Source organism: Rhinatrema bivittatum, chromosome 4 (assembly GCF_901001135.1).
Source record: "Rhinatrema bivittatum chromosome 4, aRhiBiv1.1, whole genome shotgun sequence".
Lineage (NCBI taxonomy): Eukaryota > Metazoa > Chordata > Amphibia > Gymnophiona > Rhinatrematidae > Rhinatrema > Rhinatrema bivittatum.
In genome coordinates, this window is record NC_042618.1 from 304,974,729 (window position 1) to 304,991,837 (window position 17,109).

Sequence of the window (17,109 nt, forward strand, 5' to 3'; positions counted from 1 at the left end):
CACTGGGTGCTGCCGTGACTGGTGGCATCAAGGAAGAGCTCAGTGGAGCAGGCAATGGGATCCAGGACACATTTGGCGTCAACATGCTCTGCTTCAGTTGAGGCTATATGCTCCGCTGGCTGACCAACAGGCCGAACCATTAGTGCCTGTCCTACTACTCTTTGTGCCAAGGCTTTTCTTTCCATTGCGAATGGTTTCTTGCTTGCTTTTAGGAGCCAAGGGGCTTCATGCTGATGAAACAGTTGACTCCTTGGTCTGTGCTAGGGTCCTACACCCCATGGGAACTGACTGTTCCTTGACCTGCGCTGGCATGCTCTGGGCCGATGTAACTGGAGAAGACATTGGGCCAGGGTCAGAGTGTCCAGGAAGAATAAGCTGCCATGGAAAACAATAGCATCTGTGCTAAAGAGCTCCTTGCTGAGGTGTAAGGCCTCTGCATATAACTTTTTTCAATGATCTGAGCTTATCAGATAATAACACTACACTTTGTCTTAGATAATGAAGACTTTATTAGGGCTATGTGAATGAGTTTACAGGAAAAAGCCCCAAAACACCTTAAAGGAGGACCAGATCCAGAGATCTGCCCTGGTACACCTTAAGCATAAGACAGCAGAACCAGGCAGAGGTCCCTGGGAAGGTGTATAAATAGACAGGCCCAGGAGGGAACAGCAGGCTTAGGGGAGAGAAGGAAACCTAGAGAAAAAGAGTACTGCTGAACTGTAAGCTGTGATACTACATTTGTGTTGAACTGTGAAGAATAACAGAGCTGCTTTTGTTTGTTTTCTTGTAATTAATAAAGGAGTTTATACAAGATTTCTGCCAGATTCCAGCCTGAATTTGTCCTCTGGCTATCCTAAGACCACTCACGATGCCACAGACCAACACAATGATCTAATGACTATGTTTATTACTTATCAAAGTTACAAGGATCAGGGATTCAGAAAATATTACAATAGAAAATTACTTTGTTGTTATGAAAACAGTGAGGAGCTAACATGCCATATCAACTGCTGCTTCCATGTATGAATTACCAATGTGACTTTCTGACTAAAACCCTGTGAGGAAAAAAGCACCCATAAGTTGCTTAGCAGTCTCTATTTTAGGATTATCCCCCGGCTGCTGGGGAATTGTTGGTGTAAGGAACGGCATAAGCGTGAGCCCACGAGGGTTGTGCCGACAGCTGGAGAACACGCTTTGACACAAGCCAGGCTAAGACTTCACCTGTGCCAGCCATCTCCCCCGTAGATTAGGCCTTTGGGTTCCTGCGACTGACAGGAAATTCAAGAGCAAGGCAGAGTCTAGAGGCAGTCCAAGAATCGAGGATGGTGGCAGAGAAGGTGCGGTCCATATTTAAGGCTAAGGTCAGGTCCAAGCTGCAAGCAAAAGATAGGTCTACGTGCAAGGCTGAGATCAGAACCAGAGAGACTGGCCAAGACAAATGAGAGACAGAGGAACAGATAAGAAAGGACAGATAAGTCAAGGCATGGAAAGACTTCAAAGACAAGAGTAAGATAACCAGTACAAGGAAACAGAAATAGGGCATGGCTGGAAGGCAGGCTGGATGAGGCAAGGTACCTGTTGCTGAGGCAAGGTAGGGACATCTGCTGTGCCCTTTTATAGGGCTGAAGAAGATAACATCATCCTTGGGCGTCAGTGGGTGGCTGGAGACGGTTGTTCCAGTGGCGTCCTGCCATGCACTGGAAAAATTAGCATGGAGGAATGTGCTGGCGTTTTTAGGGTAAGTGTGGTGGCTTGCATAACTGTCGGTTGTTATGGTTCACATCTAGAAGAGGTGTTGTAAGTGCCTGGCTCTGAAACCGGTGTTGGCTTAGCTCATTTGCAAGACAATTTCTTAAGGTGATCTGCAGTTGTGCTATTGCAAGCTAATTAATTATTGCAAATGTTTTCTTGATTTTTTGGTGTTAGCGTCCTTGTATTTGTGCTAAGGATGTTTTCTATAACCTTGTAACCCAGTTCTTTCTGGTACTGCAGCATCTCTTTGTCTAACATACAGCTCCTATCTGTCTAGGAAACAAGTGCAAGATTGAAGCACAAATGTCATGTTATAATGTTAGTAATTATAAAGGCTGCCTATGATAAAAAAAAATCAAAAGCTTAGAAGAACAGAATAATGACTTCTTGTGAGACATGTCAAAAAGTTTTTCACTGCTTTTATAAGTTGTGCCTGTAATGGAGCTTGTAAGCAGTACAACAGGGGGGGGGGGGGATATTCTCCGTCATTTACAGTATGCAGAGGAACTTGGCAGGGCTGCTCCTTGTCGCTTCTCTTTGTGCTTTATTTGGAACCTTTAGCCAAGAGAATTAGACACCTCGCTGGAATTCAGGGTATCAAAGCTGGATCAGAAGAATCAAACTAGGATTATGTACTGATGATGTCCTATTTACGTTGGCTCACTCAGAGATGTCACTACACCACTGTCATTGGAACTGGAGATATTTGGTAGGGTATATAAAATTAATGAGGAAAAGTAAAAAATATTGAATATCTCAGCCTCGGCCGAACAGGTGGAAGGAATAAGAAGCAGATGTCCTTTTAAAGTGGTAAGAGTGGGTGTGAAATATCATGGAGTGAGAATTGGTAAGGGGATAAGGGGAATGGAACAGCTCCCCTATGAGGAAAGACTAAAGAGGTTAGGACTTTTCAGCTTGGAGAAGAGACGGCTGAGGGGGGATATGATAGAGATTTAAAATTATGAGAGGTCTAGAACAGGTAGATGTGAATCAATTATTTACTCTTTTGGATAATAGAAAGACTAGGGGGCACTCCATGAAGTTAGCGTGTGGCACATTTAAAACTAATCAGAGAAAGTTCTTTTTTACTCAACACACAATTAAACTCTGGAATTTGTTGCCAGAGGATGTGGTTAGTGCAGTTAGTATAGCTGTGTTTAAAAAAGGATTGGATAAGTTCTTGGAGGAGACGTCCATTACCTGCTATTAAGTTGACTTGGAAAATAGCCACTGCCATTAGCAATGGTAACATGGAATAGACTTAGTGTTTGGGTACTTGCCAGGTTCTTATGGCCTGGATTGGCCACTGTTGGAAACAGGATGCTGGGCTTGATGGACCCTTGGTCTGACCCAGTATGGCATGTTCTTATGGTCCACAGAATTATGAAGGGCTGCTGAAAAAAATAACAAGATTTACAGCGATGGGATAGGGGAGAAATTACCTGGCTTGGGAGGATAGCAGTTATAAAAAGTGAATATATTGCTGAGATTTAGTTATCTTTTCCAAATACTTCCAATTCATATTCCAGATGAAGCCCTTAAAACTTGGCAAAACAATTATTTAGATTTATATGGAAAAAGCACCTACCCAGAGTAGCAGGGGAAGTATTGTATTAATTAAAGAAAAGAGGGGGATTGGGGGTTCCATGCCTTCATTGGTACTGTGTGGCAGCACAGCTTCGAGCTATTGATTGGCACAAAAGAAATGAGATGAAACGGTAGGTCTGCTTGGAGGGTGACTAACGAAAACATTCCCATTAGAGGTGTTGCCATTGCTCTCCCCCCCAAAAAGCGAGATGTTTGCTGGATTTGGTGCCGCCCATTCCAGGCCTGACTTTGGAATTAAGGGATAAATGGAAACATTACTTTGGAGGAGACAGGACTACTGTTATAGTGCATCATTTCATTTCCACAGGGAATTTGTGCCAGGTATGAATACGGAAGGCTTTGGTAAATGGAGAGAGCGGGGATGAACTAGATTGGACCAGATGTGGGAGGGAAGGGGAGTACAGTCATTTCCTATGGTACAAAGTACTTTGGCACTGACTGATGAGGATTTTTATTTTTATATTCAAGTACAACATTATATGAAACAAAAAGAGGTTGTTAAGTGATTCACTAAAAGGTAAAAACACTCTTTGAAGGGTTTTGCAACTATGCTGACTGGTCGACACGAGTAATATCTAAGTTTTATAGTATATTGAATGCTGATATAAAAGTAAAACCTAGTCATGTATTGGCATGGGAGCATGATTTAGGGCAGACACTGGATGATCAGACCTGGGATATGTGCATCAATTCACAGGAGAGTGGCTCTATATTAGCTCTAATAGTGGACAATAGTTATAAGGTGCTATAAAAAAGTCTGAGCAGGTAAAGTGGTGGCAGCCACCAGCGTCCCTTATCCAGATAACTACCGACTCATCGGTCTATTTGGGAGTGGGAAGCTGCTGCTAGATAGCAGTATGAATTGGTAGTTATCTGTCTATCTGGTGCAGGTCAGCGCTACTTAGCCGGATAAGTACTTGAATTCCTGTTGCATTAGCATATTATTAGTTTACTGCATCGGGAGTTAAAAAAAAAATAAAAAATTACCTGAGCATTAAAAATATGCGCTGAACACCAGCACACAGTTTAACGCTCAGATTATTGCATCGGCCCGTGTATGAGCAAGCTTACAGCGTTTAAATGGAATAGGCAACAGAATTTTGAAAAGATCTGTAAGCCATATGAGCAGTGGATGCAGCAGAAACAAACATAGGTGACAAACTAGACTGTAAAAAGGAGTTTTGCTTATTGGAGGATGTTATGAAAATGGATGTTGTAGTTAGACAATAATGGGAGGAGGGGGAAGAGTAAGGGAACATAATGAAAATGCCTAGATTCAACTATTTGAGGTAATATTGGTTATGTTGGAAAAGTACTTATGGTGATCAAGGATTTGTACATAAGTATTTTCATGTTATGTGATGGTGGTATTGGGATCAATACAAATTAATTATAAAAAAAAAAAAGAAAGCCAAACTCAGGGAAACAGAAAATGGTACAAAGAGAAAGTGTTCTCACCTCTTGAGTATTGAAGATAATTTGCATTTACTTGATAATTTTCTGAGTAAGAACTGAAATCTGAATGAAACAGTTTTGAGAAAAGAATCATATTCCTGTTTTAAAAAATGTGCACTACAAGGTTGTATTAATCATTCAAACTGAAACGTATCTAATGTTTTTGTTGTTGGTGAATTCTTGAACCTGCAAGATAAAAGAAAGAAGGAGTTAATATTTAGAATTCTTTAAAAAACCTGAAAGGGAAAAATAAAATAGTTAATAGTGAAAGACAAACATTTAAAGGAAATATACTTACCTGTTGAATATTTCACTAGAAGCTGTTAAATGTATCCCTGGAAAGTATTTAAAGAAATGTTTTTTGTTGCTAAATTAAGTTATCTTCAGTTTGGGTTCTTTATAAAAATAAATGTATTGTGTTGAGGTATTTATTGCTGTGAATCAACATTTATTGTATTTCAGGTTTTTATTATTGATTGATTTTTTTCTACAACCAAATCTTGTGGCACTTACTTCTCTCCCCTATCTTCTGGGAAACCATCTGTATTGTTAATAATCAAATTACAGAGAAGTGTTCTTTTATGTATGACTGCCATTGGAGGAAAGGTGAGGGAGAGAGGTTTTTCATTTTGGCTCTGTGACAGTTCTAAAGCTCTCCCTCCCCTGTTCTGCCCTTGGGGGTTACATTACTATATTTCTGGAAAACCGGAGTCACTTTTCCTTTCTATGCTTCTGTATTGCTCTTTGTGTCCAAATTATCCTGTGGGTCAAAAGCAATCGCTACAGGGATGTTTGTTTGCAATTTCCCAGGCATTTCTGTTCAGACTTTTATGCCCTCCTGTTCTAATGGCAAAGATTATTTTGATAGACTTTGGTAAGTGCTTAATTGAAAGATAAATATTTAACTGCATGCAGTTTAGACAACCAGAACCCCCTAATCAGCCCAACCAGTTTAAGCATTCTGAATGGTAAAAGCCCATTCTGCAGCCAAAGATTGGGTTTGACATGCACCAAAATTAATTTTTGACTGTAATTGACCATGAGCACTTACCAGAGAGGGCAAACAGAGCCATTACTCTAGACTCTGATTTTGATATGGTACCCCGTGTCAATTCAAAGATATTGCTATCTGTTTGCTTTGTAATTTATCTAAGTTCCGCCACCCCATGAGCACTTGCCTTGGAGAGCTATAGTTCTTGTTATGTTTCTGGTTCTGGTAGTGACCTTTTTACTGTATGTTGAATTACATTTTTTTTGGTACTATTTTCAAAGTTTGACCTTTTATTGTGTATTAAGTTAAATTAATTAGTTCTGATACTGTTTGTCAAAGTTCTAGAATCTGCTCCATTGTAATTATATTGTAATCCGCTTTGAGACCAGGCTGGAAAAAAAAAAAAAAAAGCTGAATATGAAATGTTTGGAAATAAATAAATAATACATAAGAGTTGGGAACTCAGGCTGACCCAAAGGATGGATATGAAACAATTCTTAAGATCACAAGGATTGGGGGGTGGGGGGTGTCATTTTGTGGCAGATTGGAAAGCATCTAAGGAGAAGCCAAGCAAAAGGTAGCCCAAGCAACATTTTTTCAATCCATTTTCAGATTGGTTGTTTTTTTTTTTTTTTCCCAAAAATAAAACAGCTTCAGAAAAACTGACCCTAGTACTGCATCTTGCTTACCTCTTACAGCAGGTTTTAATCTTATTAAAAGTTGAAAGCATTGATGCTTATTGGCTCTAAGCTATATTCTATGTAGCAGAATTTAAATATTTCTGCACGGTAGAAAAGTGACACGGAGTAGTAGCCTGTGGGTCTGGAACCACACGCTGCACAATATGCTTGCCGTTCCTCCCACTCAGTAATCCTGCTCCTTTCTTTTTGCAGTCAAACCTGACCAAACAGCAGAACGGATTCAAGATCACACTGAAAACCTTGGAGGACAACCTGCTGTCCCGCCTCTCCTCTGCCTCCGGGAACTTCCTTGGAGACACGGCCCTAGTGGAGAACCTGGAGATCACCAAAAAGACAGCGGCAGAAATTGAGGAAAAGGTAACTGGGCCAACACAGGAAGCTCGCTTTTCCAACACATTTTGGGGATCATTTTCAAAAGGATTTATACTCTTAAAACTGGGTTTTACACTTATAAATGCACTTTATGCGTGTAAGTGGGGTTTTGAAAATTGCTACAATATATGTCACTGAATTGTCAATAGATTTTATATGCATATGTGCACTTAGGGACAGTAGTTTTCAAAGCAGCGCGCTGGCGCACATTGACACGTGCATTGGCGCGCACCCAGGGATGCGGCGATTTTATAATATGTGTGCATGCTATAAAATACATTGGATGCACTCACATGTGCGCCCAATTTTAAATGTGCAAGCGCCTAGGCACATAAATCCCGATTCTATGTGTAAGTCAGGGTATTTTATAATGAGTGCGCATCCATGTCATTACCAGTTTTACCAGTTCACCCTGTTAAGAGCTAGGTCCTCCAAACACCCCCCCCCCCCACACTGGTTTAATAACCTGCACTCCCTCTGGTTTCCCCAGACTCTTCAAACCCTTTAGAAATGGCTAGTTTGTTTTATTTTTGAAGTTACACCTTCTCCATAGCAGAAGTAAACTTATGCAGCACTGGTCCTGGCTGCATGCCCAGTGCGTAAGTATTTACACACGCATCTCTTGACTGCATCTCGTAATGCCCATGCCCCTCTTTGAAATAAAGTGAGATGTGCATGCAGCGGAAATACGTGCGCATCTTTGTGGCTTTATGCGTAAACCCAACTTGTGTGCACATCCCCCAATTGATGCATGTGCCAGGCTTTTGAAATCTACATCAAAGCGTGTAAATTGGCTTTTGAAAATTGCTATGATAGTTTAGTTACATTTACACATGTATCTCCGTCGCTTGTAAGAGTTTAAAGGGAAGGCCCTTGCTCTCCTTCCTTCCCAGTCCTATGTCTTTTGTTGGTAGAACAGATTAATGTCTACAGATGAATGTTTCTTCTGTCTGTGACAGCTAAATCCTCAGTAGGTTACAAAGGACAATTTTTGAAGACATTTATTTGGGTAAATAGCTCTTCACCCAGATAGAATTGCTTGGCTGAGAATTACCACCCTCTGCACAGGATTTCACAGCGTGCACACCTTCACTGGGTTCAAAAGAGGGGTACTTGGGATGGGGAGGATAACAGCATTCACACTTTATATTTTCAAAAGTATGTGTGTAATTTAACTCCCATCAGCTGCCCAAAGGGTAACTTGCTGGTGTGGTGGATACTACCCTTAACAGAAGGCATGGAGATCACATCACGCTTAACCAAGATTTCTTGATGATTCTAATGCACCTGCAACATTGCTCCCCACTTCAAGGGCAGGGGACAAGGGGAATAGGATACAAACAGCCATGAGGGCCCAACTTCTATGGTCTGGGTACTGAAATTCAGACATAAGGAAAAAGCACAGGACTGCTTCTGTGGCCAAGTCCATAAGCAAAGCTTGAAAGCAACCCTGTCTGAATTTTCAAGAATGCCCATCGCCGAGTAAAAAATGTTAGCTTCAATTTTTATGGGTATCATAAGGCTTGGGGATAACTGCACAGAGTGACAGTTACTACCCTTAAGAGAAACATGGTAGTAACCTGCACAAAGAGGCAGTTATTATCTTAAGAAGCTTGCTGGGCAGATTGGATGGACCATTTGGTGCTTTTCTGCCATCGTTTCTATGTTTCATATAAATTGGTGCAAAATACTTTGCCTTTTTTTTTTATATAATTTTAAGGTAACAGGATAAAGTACATAACATAGTGCATATACTTTGCCACTGCTCATTTTCAAAGGAGAACGACATGTTTTTCCTTTGCAAATTGACTGCAATGTATGTGGGCTGAAAGTGCTCACATATGTTGTAAAGAACACTGGCTATTCAAAATTGCCCCCACAGTACTTAGCAGCACACATTTTTAGATATTACAATCTCTGTATTAAATCGAAAAATTGTGCTAACTTCATTGTTACCAAACTCTTTTGTCAAATAGGTGATCCTGGTTCCATCCTCAACTTTCCTTTAGAGTTGCCAATGGCTTTCATTTTTTCAAGACAGGTTAATCCAGTCCTAGTTTTACCCCGTTGTGTGCTAGGACTTGTAGTTTTGAGTCCATGCATGCAATGCAATATAACAAGGTTTAGGTTATCCTGCTCTGAAAAATAGATGTAGTTGGTCACCTTCCTCTGGTGCCTGTTTCTTATCCTGGCCATGGCTGGGAATGCTGCTTAGGTAGCATTTCAGCATCCTCTAGTGGACAGAACGTTTCCTGCTGCTGATATAGTGACACCTAGTGGCCAGTCAACAAGCTGCATTGAAAGTCCTTGAGAACTTTTCTGTTAAGCTGTACACCTAACGGAGATAACATTGGAAGCTGCCAGGAATCTAAATCCAGATGTGTACCACAAATTATCCTAGTTTTTGCTCAAGAGAGCCATAAGGAGCCCAATGTCATAAGGTGTGGGTTAAAATATGTCTTAAAATTCAATGCACAGGTTCTTAACGCACAGGTTAATAATGTTTTTAACTCCTGTTGATAAGCTAATGGTATGCACCGACTGGAAAATAAGCTGATTGCACATTTTAACTGGGGAAGCGGAGGAGTCTGTCAGATATGATTTATGCGTAAAAAAAATCGTATATTGTGCACATAAGACTTTTATACTCACAAAACATGATTTATGCTGTTTGTGCACTTAAAATATGATTTATGTACACAAGAATGCTTTGAACATGGAAAATATTTTTTATGCACATAAATCATATTTATGCACAGAAAACATTCTGTGTGTGCAAAAAGCATGTACTTTGTTCATACAGCCCAACTATAAATCCCAATACCAGAACGCCAGATTCCGCCCATAGACTACTTGCAGTGGAAACTTTATTCCACCTCTGACCAGGAGTAAAATATCCAGTGCTAAGAAAACATGAGTTAAGCCAACACAACTGTCTGCATTGGGGGTAATAGATAATGCCTTCATTAGTATAGGATTTCAATATGAGGGCACTAAGCAGAATGCACAGTTTTACATGCATATTTTTTGTGCATGTAACAGACAGTTCTGTTACCAGTAAGTCCTGGATCTTCCTGTGCCAGCTAAGATTGGTGCAGGTTAGTGAGTAAGGAGGGAATCCATTCTAATGCAGACCCCTTCTTTGAGGGATCTAGAATGGCCATCCTCTTTGAGAGGTTTTATAACTGCACTCCACAAAGTGTTCAAGGGGCAGTGTAGCTTGTTTTTTGAAGGTTTAGGAGGTATCTGGAGGTTTTGCATAAATTTGGATTTTTGGGCCTGCTGTAGAGCTCCAGCAAACCCTGCTGGTAGTCTTTGTGTTGGGTCGGAAATCTGCTTTTTCCTATCCACACCCTGGTAGTGTGTAATAGTGGCATACCAGGAATATTTTGAGCCTAAAGTCATTTTTCTTGGTAGGAAGCCTGGAGAAACCCTGCATTCCACCTGGACTCAGGGAATGGGGAACCCTGTGCTTATGGCTGTGTAGATAGGTGATGACCTGCCCCTCTACACCCTCAACAAGGATGGAGGATGTGGTGACCTGAGGCCAGGATTTTCCGGTGTTTGCATCATTTTTGGGAAAAGACTGTTTTGGAAGATCTGGGAAGAAGGGTTCGGCTGCCTCTCTTCTCACCCATCCAAAGGACATTTTGAGCTGTTAAGCCAGCCTGGATCTTCCACATCAGGGACCCTGAGATCAAGTAAAACTTGAAAGAACTTCTAACCATGAGTAAAGTATTATTCAAGATCACTGAGAACACCACACAGGAGTCTTTGCATCCTGGGGAAAGAGGGCAATTGAGCTCTCTGTGCAAACAGGGATTTCTTTTACTTTTTTAAACCAGTTTGGAAGGAGTTTCTCATCCAACTCAGGAATTCCTTGCCCACCTGGGAACTCTAATTTTTCCAAGCTCTGGAGACTAAATGTTTCCTTGTTCCAGTATAAGATGTTCCTGGACAGAAAGAGGAAAGAAACTGTAAAACAATGTGTGTTTTTTTAATAATTTAATCTTTATTCAGATTTCCTTCTTACATCAAGAAAACCAGAAAAAAACCACTATGAAAACACAGGTAAACAATTTAAGGAAATACCATCTGGATCAAATCAATCACTTCTACAGTGTTTTCATAATCTAGCCCACACATTATTAGTAGGTAATTTAAAAAGGAAAAAAAAATAGGCAACTAAACTAAGGAAGGAGGTTTCTTAATTTTATAAATCTATCCATAAATATTTCCCCCCATATCCCCAAGTCCAGTAATCCTAACCAGATAGTTTGTCATTGAGAGAGGTTTCCAAATTCATGGGATCAGAGAAGAAAAACTTAGTTTTTTGGTACCAAACATTTACAAGGATATTTTAAGAAGAAAGTAGCTCCTATTTGCAAGTACCTTCTGTCTTAACAATAAGAATTATTTCCTTCAAGACTGTTACAAAAGAGACGTCCAGAGAAACCCAGACTTTCTTCCCACAAAAAAGGAAATCCTTGTTGACAGAAAAAAATCTCATCTTTGTCTCTTGCTAAGATAAAAGAAACTCAAAATGGACACGAAGTCTCAGAAGTTCTTCTATGAAGAAGAACTTCTGAGACTTTGTGTTCTTCTATGAAGAAGAACTTCTGAGACTTCGTGTTCTTCTATGAAGAAGAACTTCTGAGACTTTGTGTCCATTTTGAACTGGCAAATACTACTGTGTTAACATTACTTATATGCCCCTGAGGAAGCTTTTCCGCGAAACACCGGCCGTGTTGGGCTGTGTTTATATTTTGCACTGAAAGACTGCTACTTAACTCTTCTTCATATGGTCATTGGAGTTGAATGTCTACTAAAGACTGATTTTGAAAGTTTATGACAGACTTTTAATTTCATAGCAAAAAAATATTAAAAAACCCAAAAAATATACTTTTTCAATTAATAAATATAATTTTTACAGTGATGGTGAATGATTAGAAGACCGGTTGGGTTTTGGGTTAAAATCACAACGTCTGGCTTGATGACACCGTCACTTAGGCTATAATTTAAATTTAATTCAGTTGCCCTTGTTTTTTTTACAGTTTACCGATTGGGTTACTGTATTGACTCTCCTTGTTTACAAATTTGTGGTACTTGAAATCTCCCATTATTACTGCACTACCAGTTTGGTTAGTTTCTCTAATTTCTCTTAGCATTTCACTGTTCATCTCATCATTTTGGCCAGGTGGACGGTAATATACACTTATCACTATACTCTTCCCTGACACTCAAGGGGTTTCTACCCATAACGATTCGATTGTGCATTTAGTTTCTTGCAGGATCTTTATCCTGTTGTACTCTATTACATCCCAAACATAAAGCGCCATCTCACCACCAAGATGCTCCTCTCAATCATTGTGATATAATTTGTACCCTGATATAGCAGTATCCTATTGGTTATCCTCTTTCCACCATGTCTCTGAGATGCCAGTCTGTCACCATTCACTGCTATACATTTTAATTCTCCCATTTTACTTCTTAAACTTCTTGTATTAGCATACAAACATTTCAAAGTGTTTGTTTATTTATTTTTTAACATTCTGCTTTTCAGTTGACATGGATAAATTACAATCTTTTAACTAAGGTGAGTCTTCAATTAGAGGCACTTGGACTACTTTTCTTATTATTGGAACCTCTCTGTTGGGATACCCTAACTCTAATGCTTCATTAGTATCCTTTGAAGATACCTCTCTCCAAACCATGCACTGTTGAGCGACTGTGGGCTTTCCCTTTTGATTTAGTTTAAATGCTGCTGTATCTCTTTTTTTAAGGTTAACACCAGCAGCATGGTTCCACTCTAGTTAAGGTGGAGCCCATCCCTTTGGAAAAGACTCCCCCATCCCCAAAAGGTTCTCCAGTTCCTTATAAAACTGAATATCTCTTCCTTCCATTATCATCTCATCCATGCATTGAGAATTCAGAGTTCTGCCTGCCTCTGGGGATCTGCACATGAAACCGGGAGCATTTCAGAGAATGCTACCCTGGAGGTTCTGGATTTCAGCTTTCTACTTAAGAACCTAAATTTGGCTTCCAGATCCTCCTGCTCTTATTTTCCTATGTTGTTTGTGCCCACATGTACCATGACAGCCAGCTCCTCCCCAGCACAGTCTAAAATACTGTCTAGGTGATGCATGAGGTCTGCTACCTTTGCACCAGGTAGGCATATTACCAGGTAATCCTCATGCCCACCAGCACCCAGCTGTCTACATTCCTAATAATAAAATCAACTATGATGGCCAACTTAACCCTTCCCTCCTGGGCAGTAGCCCTGGGAGACACATCCTCAGTGCAAGAAGACAATGCACCACCTGGAGAATAGGTCCTTGCTACAGGATCATTTCCTGCTGAACCAGGTTGATACTGTCTGATCAGGAGACCTTCCTTCTCCAAGGAAGCACCAGGGCTACCAGACTGAAGTTGTGACTTGGCTACTATACCCTGAAGGTCTCATCTATATACCTCTCTGTCTGCCTCAGTTCCTCCAGGTCTGCCATTCTAGCCTCTAGAGATCGGACTCATTCTCTGAGAGACGGGAGCTCTTTGCACCGGCTGCGTGTACAACTTCTCACCAGCAGGTTAAAAACTCATCTATGTGACACTTGATACAAAAGACTGGGAGTACCCCGCTGGACTGCTGTGTTCATCTCAAATTTAATACAAACACACAAACTCCTGGTTATTTTGTCTGTCTTCTATTTAAAAAAGACACAAAACACACAAAAAAATTACCCCAGTAGTTTAATTCTCCCTAAAACGTTTACATTCTAAAATTTCCCAAGCAGTACTTACTATTTCTTTTCAGCCACCAGCCTGGTGATCTTCTCTTCTCAGTGCTCCCACTGGAGCTCTTGTAGATAATACGTTGAAAATGAGTGAGTGCATGGAGACAGTCAAAAAAGCAAATAGAATATTAGGATTCCAAACAGATTGTAGAAAATACTTTTTCACTTGGTGCACCTTCAAGCTTTGGAATCTGTTGCCAGAGGACTTGATCAAGGTGACTAGCATAGTAGGGTTTAAAAGAGGTTTTGACAAGTTCCTGGAGGAAACATTCATAATGCATTATGGAATTTTTCTTCCTCCTCCACCTCTTCCTCCAAACAGAGCCCTGTTCTCACACCAGCTTGCTCTTTTCTCCATGCTCCTGAGTCCTAGCCTTCCTCTTCTTGCTTTCTTCCAGCTCCTATCCCTTTCTCAGCTCTCCCAGGAACCATTCCTTATGTTAGGAGGGAAGCAGCAGTGGTCCCGGAGCAGAAGCAATCCAGCCACTCCAGCAGCAATGCAAAAGGCAGGTTGGCAGAGCTGGCAGTGGCTGCAAAAGACAACCTGTAGAGGCAGGAAGAGAAGATCAGACAGGACCAGCGGCAGGTAGCAGTGGCAAGGCAGAGAAGATTGGGCAGCTGGAGCACATAAGCTGCTCCACCGAGGCTGGGAAGACAGGTTCCAGCCGTATTAGCAGCAGTAAATGTCCAGCAAAGAGGGCCTACTTGTGCTCCTTGCTCTTTTTGAATGTTACTTGCAGCAGGAGTAATGTTTTTAAGATGTAATTATAAATGCTTGGCAGCCCCAATTTAATTCAGTATTATGTTGAGGCTGCTGAGCCTTCGTGCAGATAGGTATGAGAGAAGGAGATAGAAGAAAGGAGGGGAAGAGAGCAAGAGTTGGGGCAGGGGGAAAATGGCAGGTGACTTGGGGAAGGGGAAAGGAGAGGGCAGAGGAGTGTTGGGAAAAGAGGGCAGGGGATGAGGCTAAGGCACAAGGAAGAGGGTTGGGAGGCACAAAAAGAAAGGAGAGGATAGGGCAACATAGGGAAAGAGGGCAGGGGAGAGAGCTTGGGAGTACAGGGAAGAGGGCAAGGGGGCACAGACAAAAAGGGCAGAGGAGAGGGCTGGGGGCTTGGGAAAAAGCAGGAGAGATGGCTGGGGGCACAAAGGAGAGGGCAGGTGAGCACAGGCATGGGGAAGAGGACAGAGGATAAGACTGGGAGACATAAAGAGAGAGGAGATGGTAGGGGGAATAAGGGCAAGGGGATAGAGGAGATGGTATGGGGTCATAGAGCAGCGCTGGGGCCAGGGGGAAGAGTCAGGAGGCATAAAGAAAGGACAGGATTGGGGACAGAAAGAGAGAGAGGGGCAGGCCCAATCCCCCCCCCCCCCCGGTAAAAGCAGCAACCAAGCCTCTCTTTTCTTCCCTCAGCCCCCTCCTTTTTCTTCTTGGTCTCAGCCTTCTGCTGTGCTCTCCTCTTCTTTGATTTCCCTCCTCCATACCTTTCTCTTTAAACAGAGCCCTGCTCAAGATTTCTTAGCTGCTCCTGAGTCCTAGCCCTCCCCATCTTGCTCCCTCCAGCCCCCATCCCCTTCTCCCCAGCTCTTCCAGACCAGGCACTTGCCTTATCTGAAGACTGGAAAGAGAACTGCAAGTAGTCCCGAATCCAGAAGCAATCAATAGTGCACCGCAGATGCACAGAAGGCAGATCGGGAGAGCCAGCAGCACTCGGCAGACTGTAAAGTAACAGAGATCCCACACAGCAGGATGTAGCAGGTGCTGGGAAGGCTAAAGGCGCATCCCAGCTCAGCAGGCAGTCCTCCCTCCTTGTAAGTGGCTCAGTGCACGTGACTGGTGCAGTCACGTGCACAAAGGTAAACAAGCAAAAAAAGGCCTACAGGTGTTGGAGCTTGCTCATCTTTAATGTAACTTCCTCTGCGATCAAATTGTAGTTCAGGTAGCAGGATGGAGAGGGAGGGGGAGAGTTGTGTTGCTGTTTCTTGAGCAAGCTTAAGGAAAGGAGTAGGACTAGAAAAGGGCAGGAGTCATTCCTAGACAGCGGCCTTTGGGGAGGGCATGGCCCTACCAACCCAACCACTCCGTCCCCTATTCTGATGCCTATGGATTTAGTATTTCATAGACTTTCATGTGCTATCTCCATTGTATGCATATCTATCTCCTTCATATTTAATGTGAATGTCCTGAAAACCAAATTGGTTGCGTGTATTTTGAGGACTGGGTTGAGAACCACTGCTCTAGAGGTCCCCAGTACCTCTGTATGGCTCATAACAGTGAACTGTGGTAAAGGGGTGTATAGGACAATAGACTATTCCATCTCTGATACAGAGCTGGATTTATAAATGTTAATAACAAATCACATGGCAGGTTGTATAACGTATTTGGATCTCTTGTGGTGCAGCTCTTGATAGCTGGCAGAATTGCAGTTGTTCAGTTGGTATGTGCCGCATTCTTGCTTTAAGTGGGCACACTTCTAGATGTGCGATCAAGACACTATTTCTCCTGCAATCTGGGTTCTGGAGCACTTCTGAAGAGTTAGTGTTCTAATATCTAGTGCCTCTCACCATAACACCACAGCCATTTTAATTCTTTATATTTCACCTGTTTGGTTCCCTTTAGAACAGTGGTTCTCAACCCTGTCCTGGGGGCCCCCCCCCCCAGCCAGTCGGGTTTTCAGGATATCCACAATGAATATGCATGAGAGAAAATTTGCATGTTATGGAGGCAGTGTATGCAAATTTTCTCTCATGCATATTCATTGTGGATATCCTGAAAACCCGACTGGCTGGGGTGGGGGGGGGGGGGTGTCCCCAGGACAGGGTTGAGAACCACTGCTTTAGAAGATAGGTAGAAGGACCAATAAGTCCAGTAGGGTAAGGCTTAAATGGTATGGGGTCAAGCCAACAGCACTACTTCTCTCATGGGTTAACAACAGACCGCTAGTACTGTTTATTATAGTGTGTCTCCTACATCATAGGTGCCAAAATCTATAGCCTACTAGGAAGCTCCCTTCATGCTAGAATCTTCTCTTAGCATCATCAGAATTATTTATGAACCAAGAAGTCCATTTGTAAATATGTTCCAGTCATCTAACAGAAAGCAGCCTACCTAGCAAGCATCATCATTTTCTTATTGCACAGCTGGAAGTTTGGGGTTTTTCTTTTACAGGAGGTGTAATCCTTCTCCTTTGGCACTGATTATATTGTAATCCTGTCCCTAGTGACATCACACGGCAGGGCATTAACTGCTCATATTCTCCAGTTCTAAATCTCAGCCAAAAGGCCAGACTGTCTGTAGCTCATAGTTCAGAACCTACACTGTGATCTTATTTTAAAACATGTGTTACCCACCCACTCACAAATGGAACACCAGCATAATCAGAGGGTGATTTAAAAAACTGGAGTCTCACTCTTGGCTTCTTTTTGATGGGATCCA

General features: G+C 41.9%; 1 protein-coding gene across 1 annotated transcript in view; it reads left to right on the top strand.

Moving 5' to 3' along the window:
• The window catches only part of DNAH9 (dynein axonemal heavy chain 9), a 1,128,006-nt gene that overhangs the window by 802,136 nt on the left and 308,761 nt on the right, over nucleotides 1–17,109 (top strand). Inside the window, exon 56 of the mRNA XM_029600235.1 lies at nucleotides 6,700–6,864. Coding sequence (XP_029456095.1) covers nucleotides 6,700–6,864 — 165 coding nt within the window. The remainder of the gene's footprint in view (nucleotides 1–6,699; nucleotides 6,865–17,109) is intronic.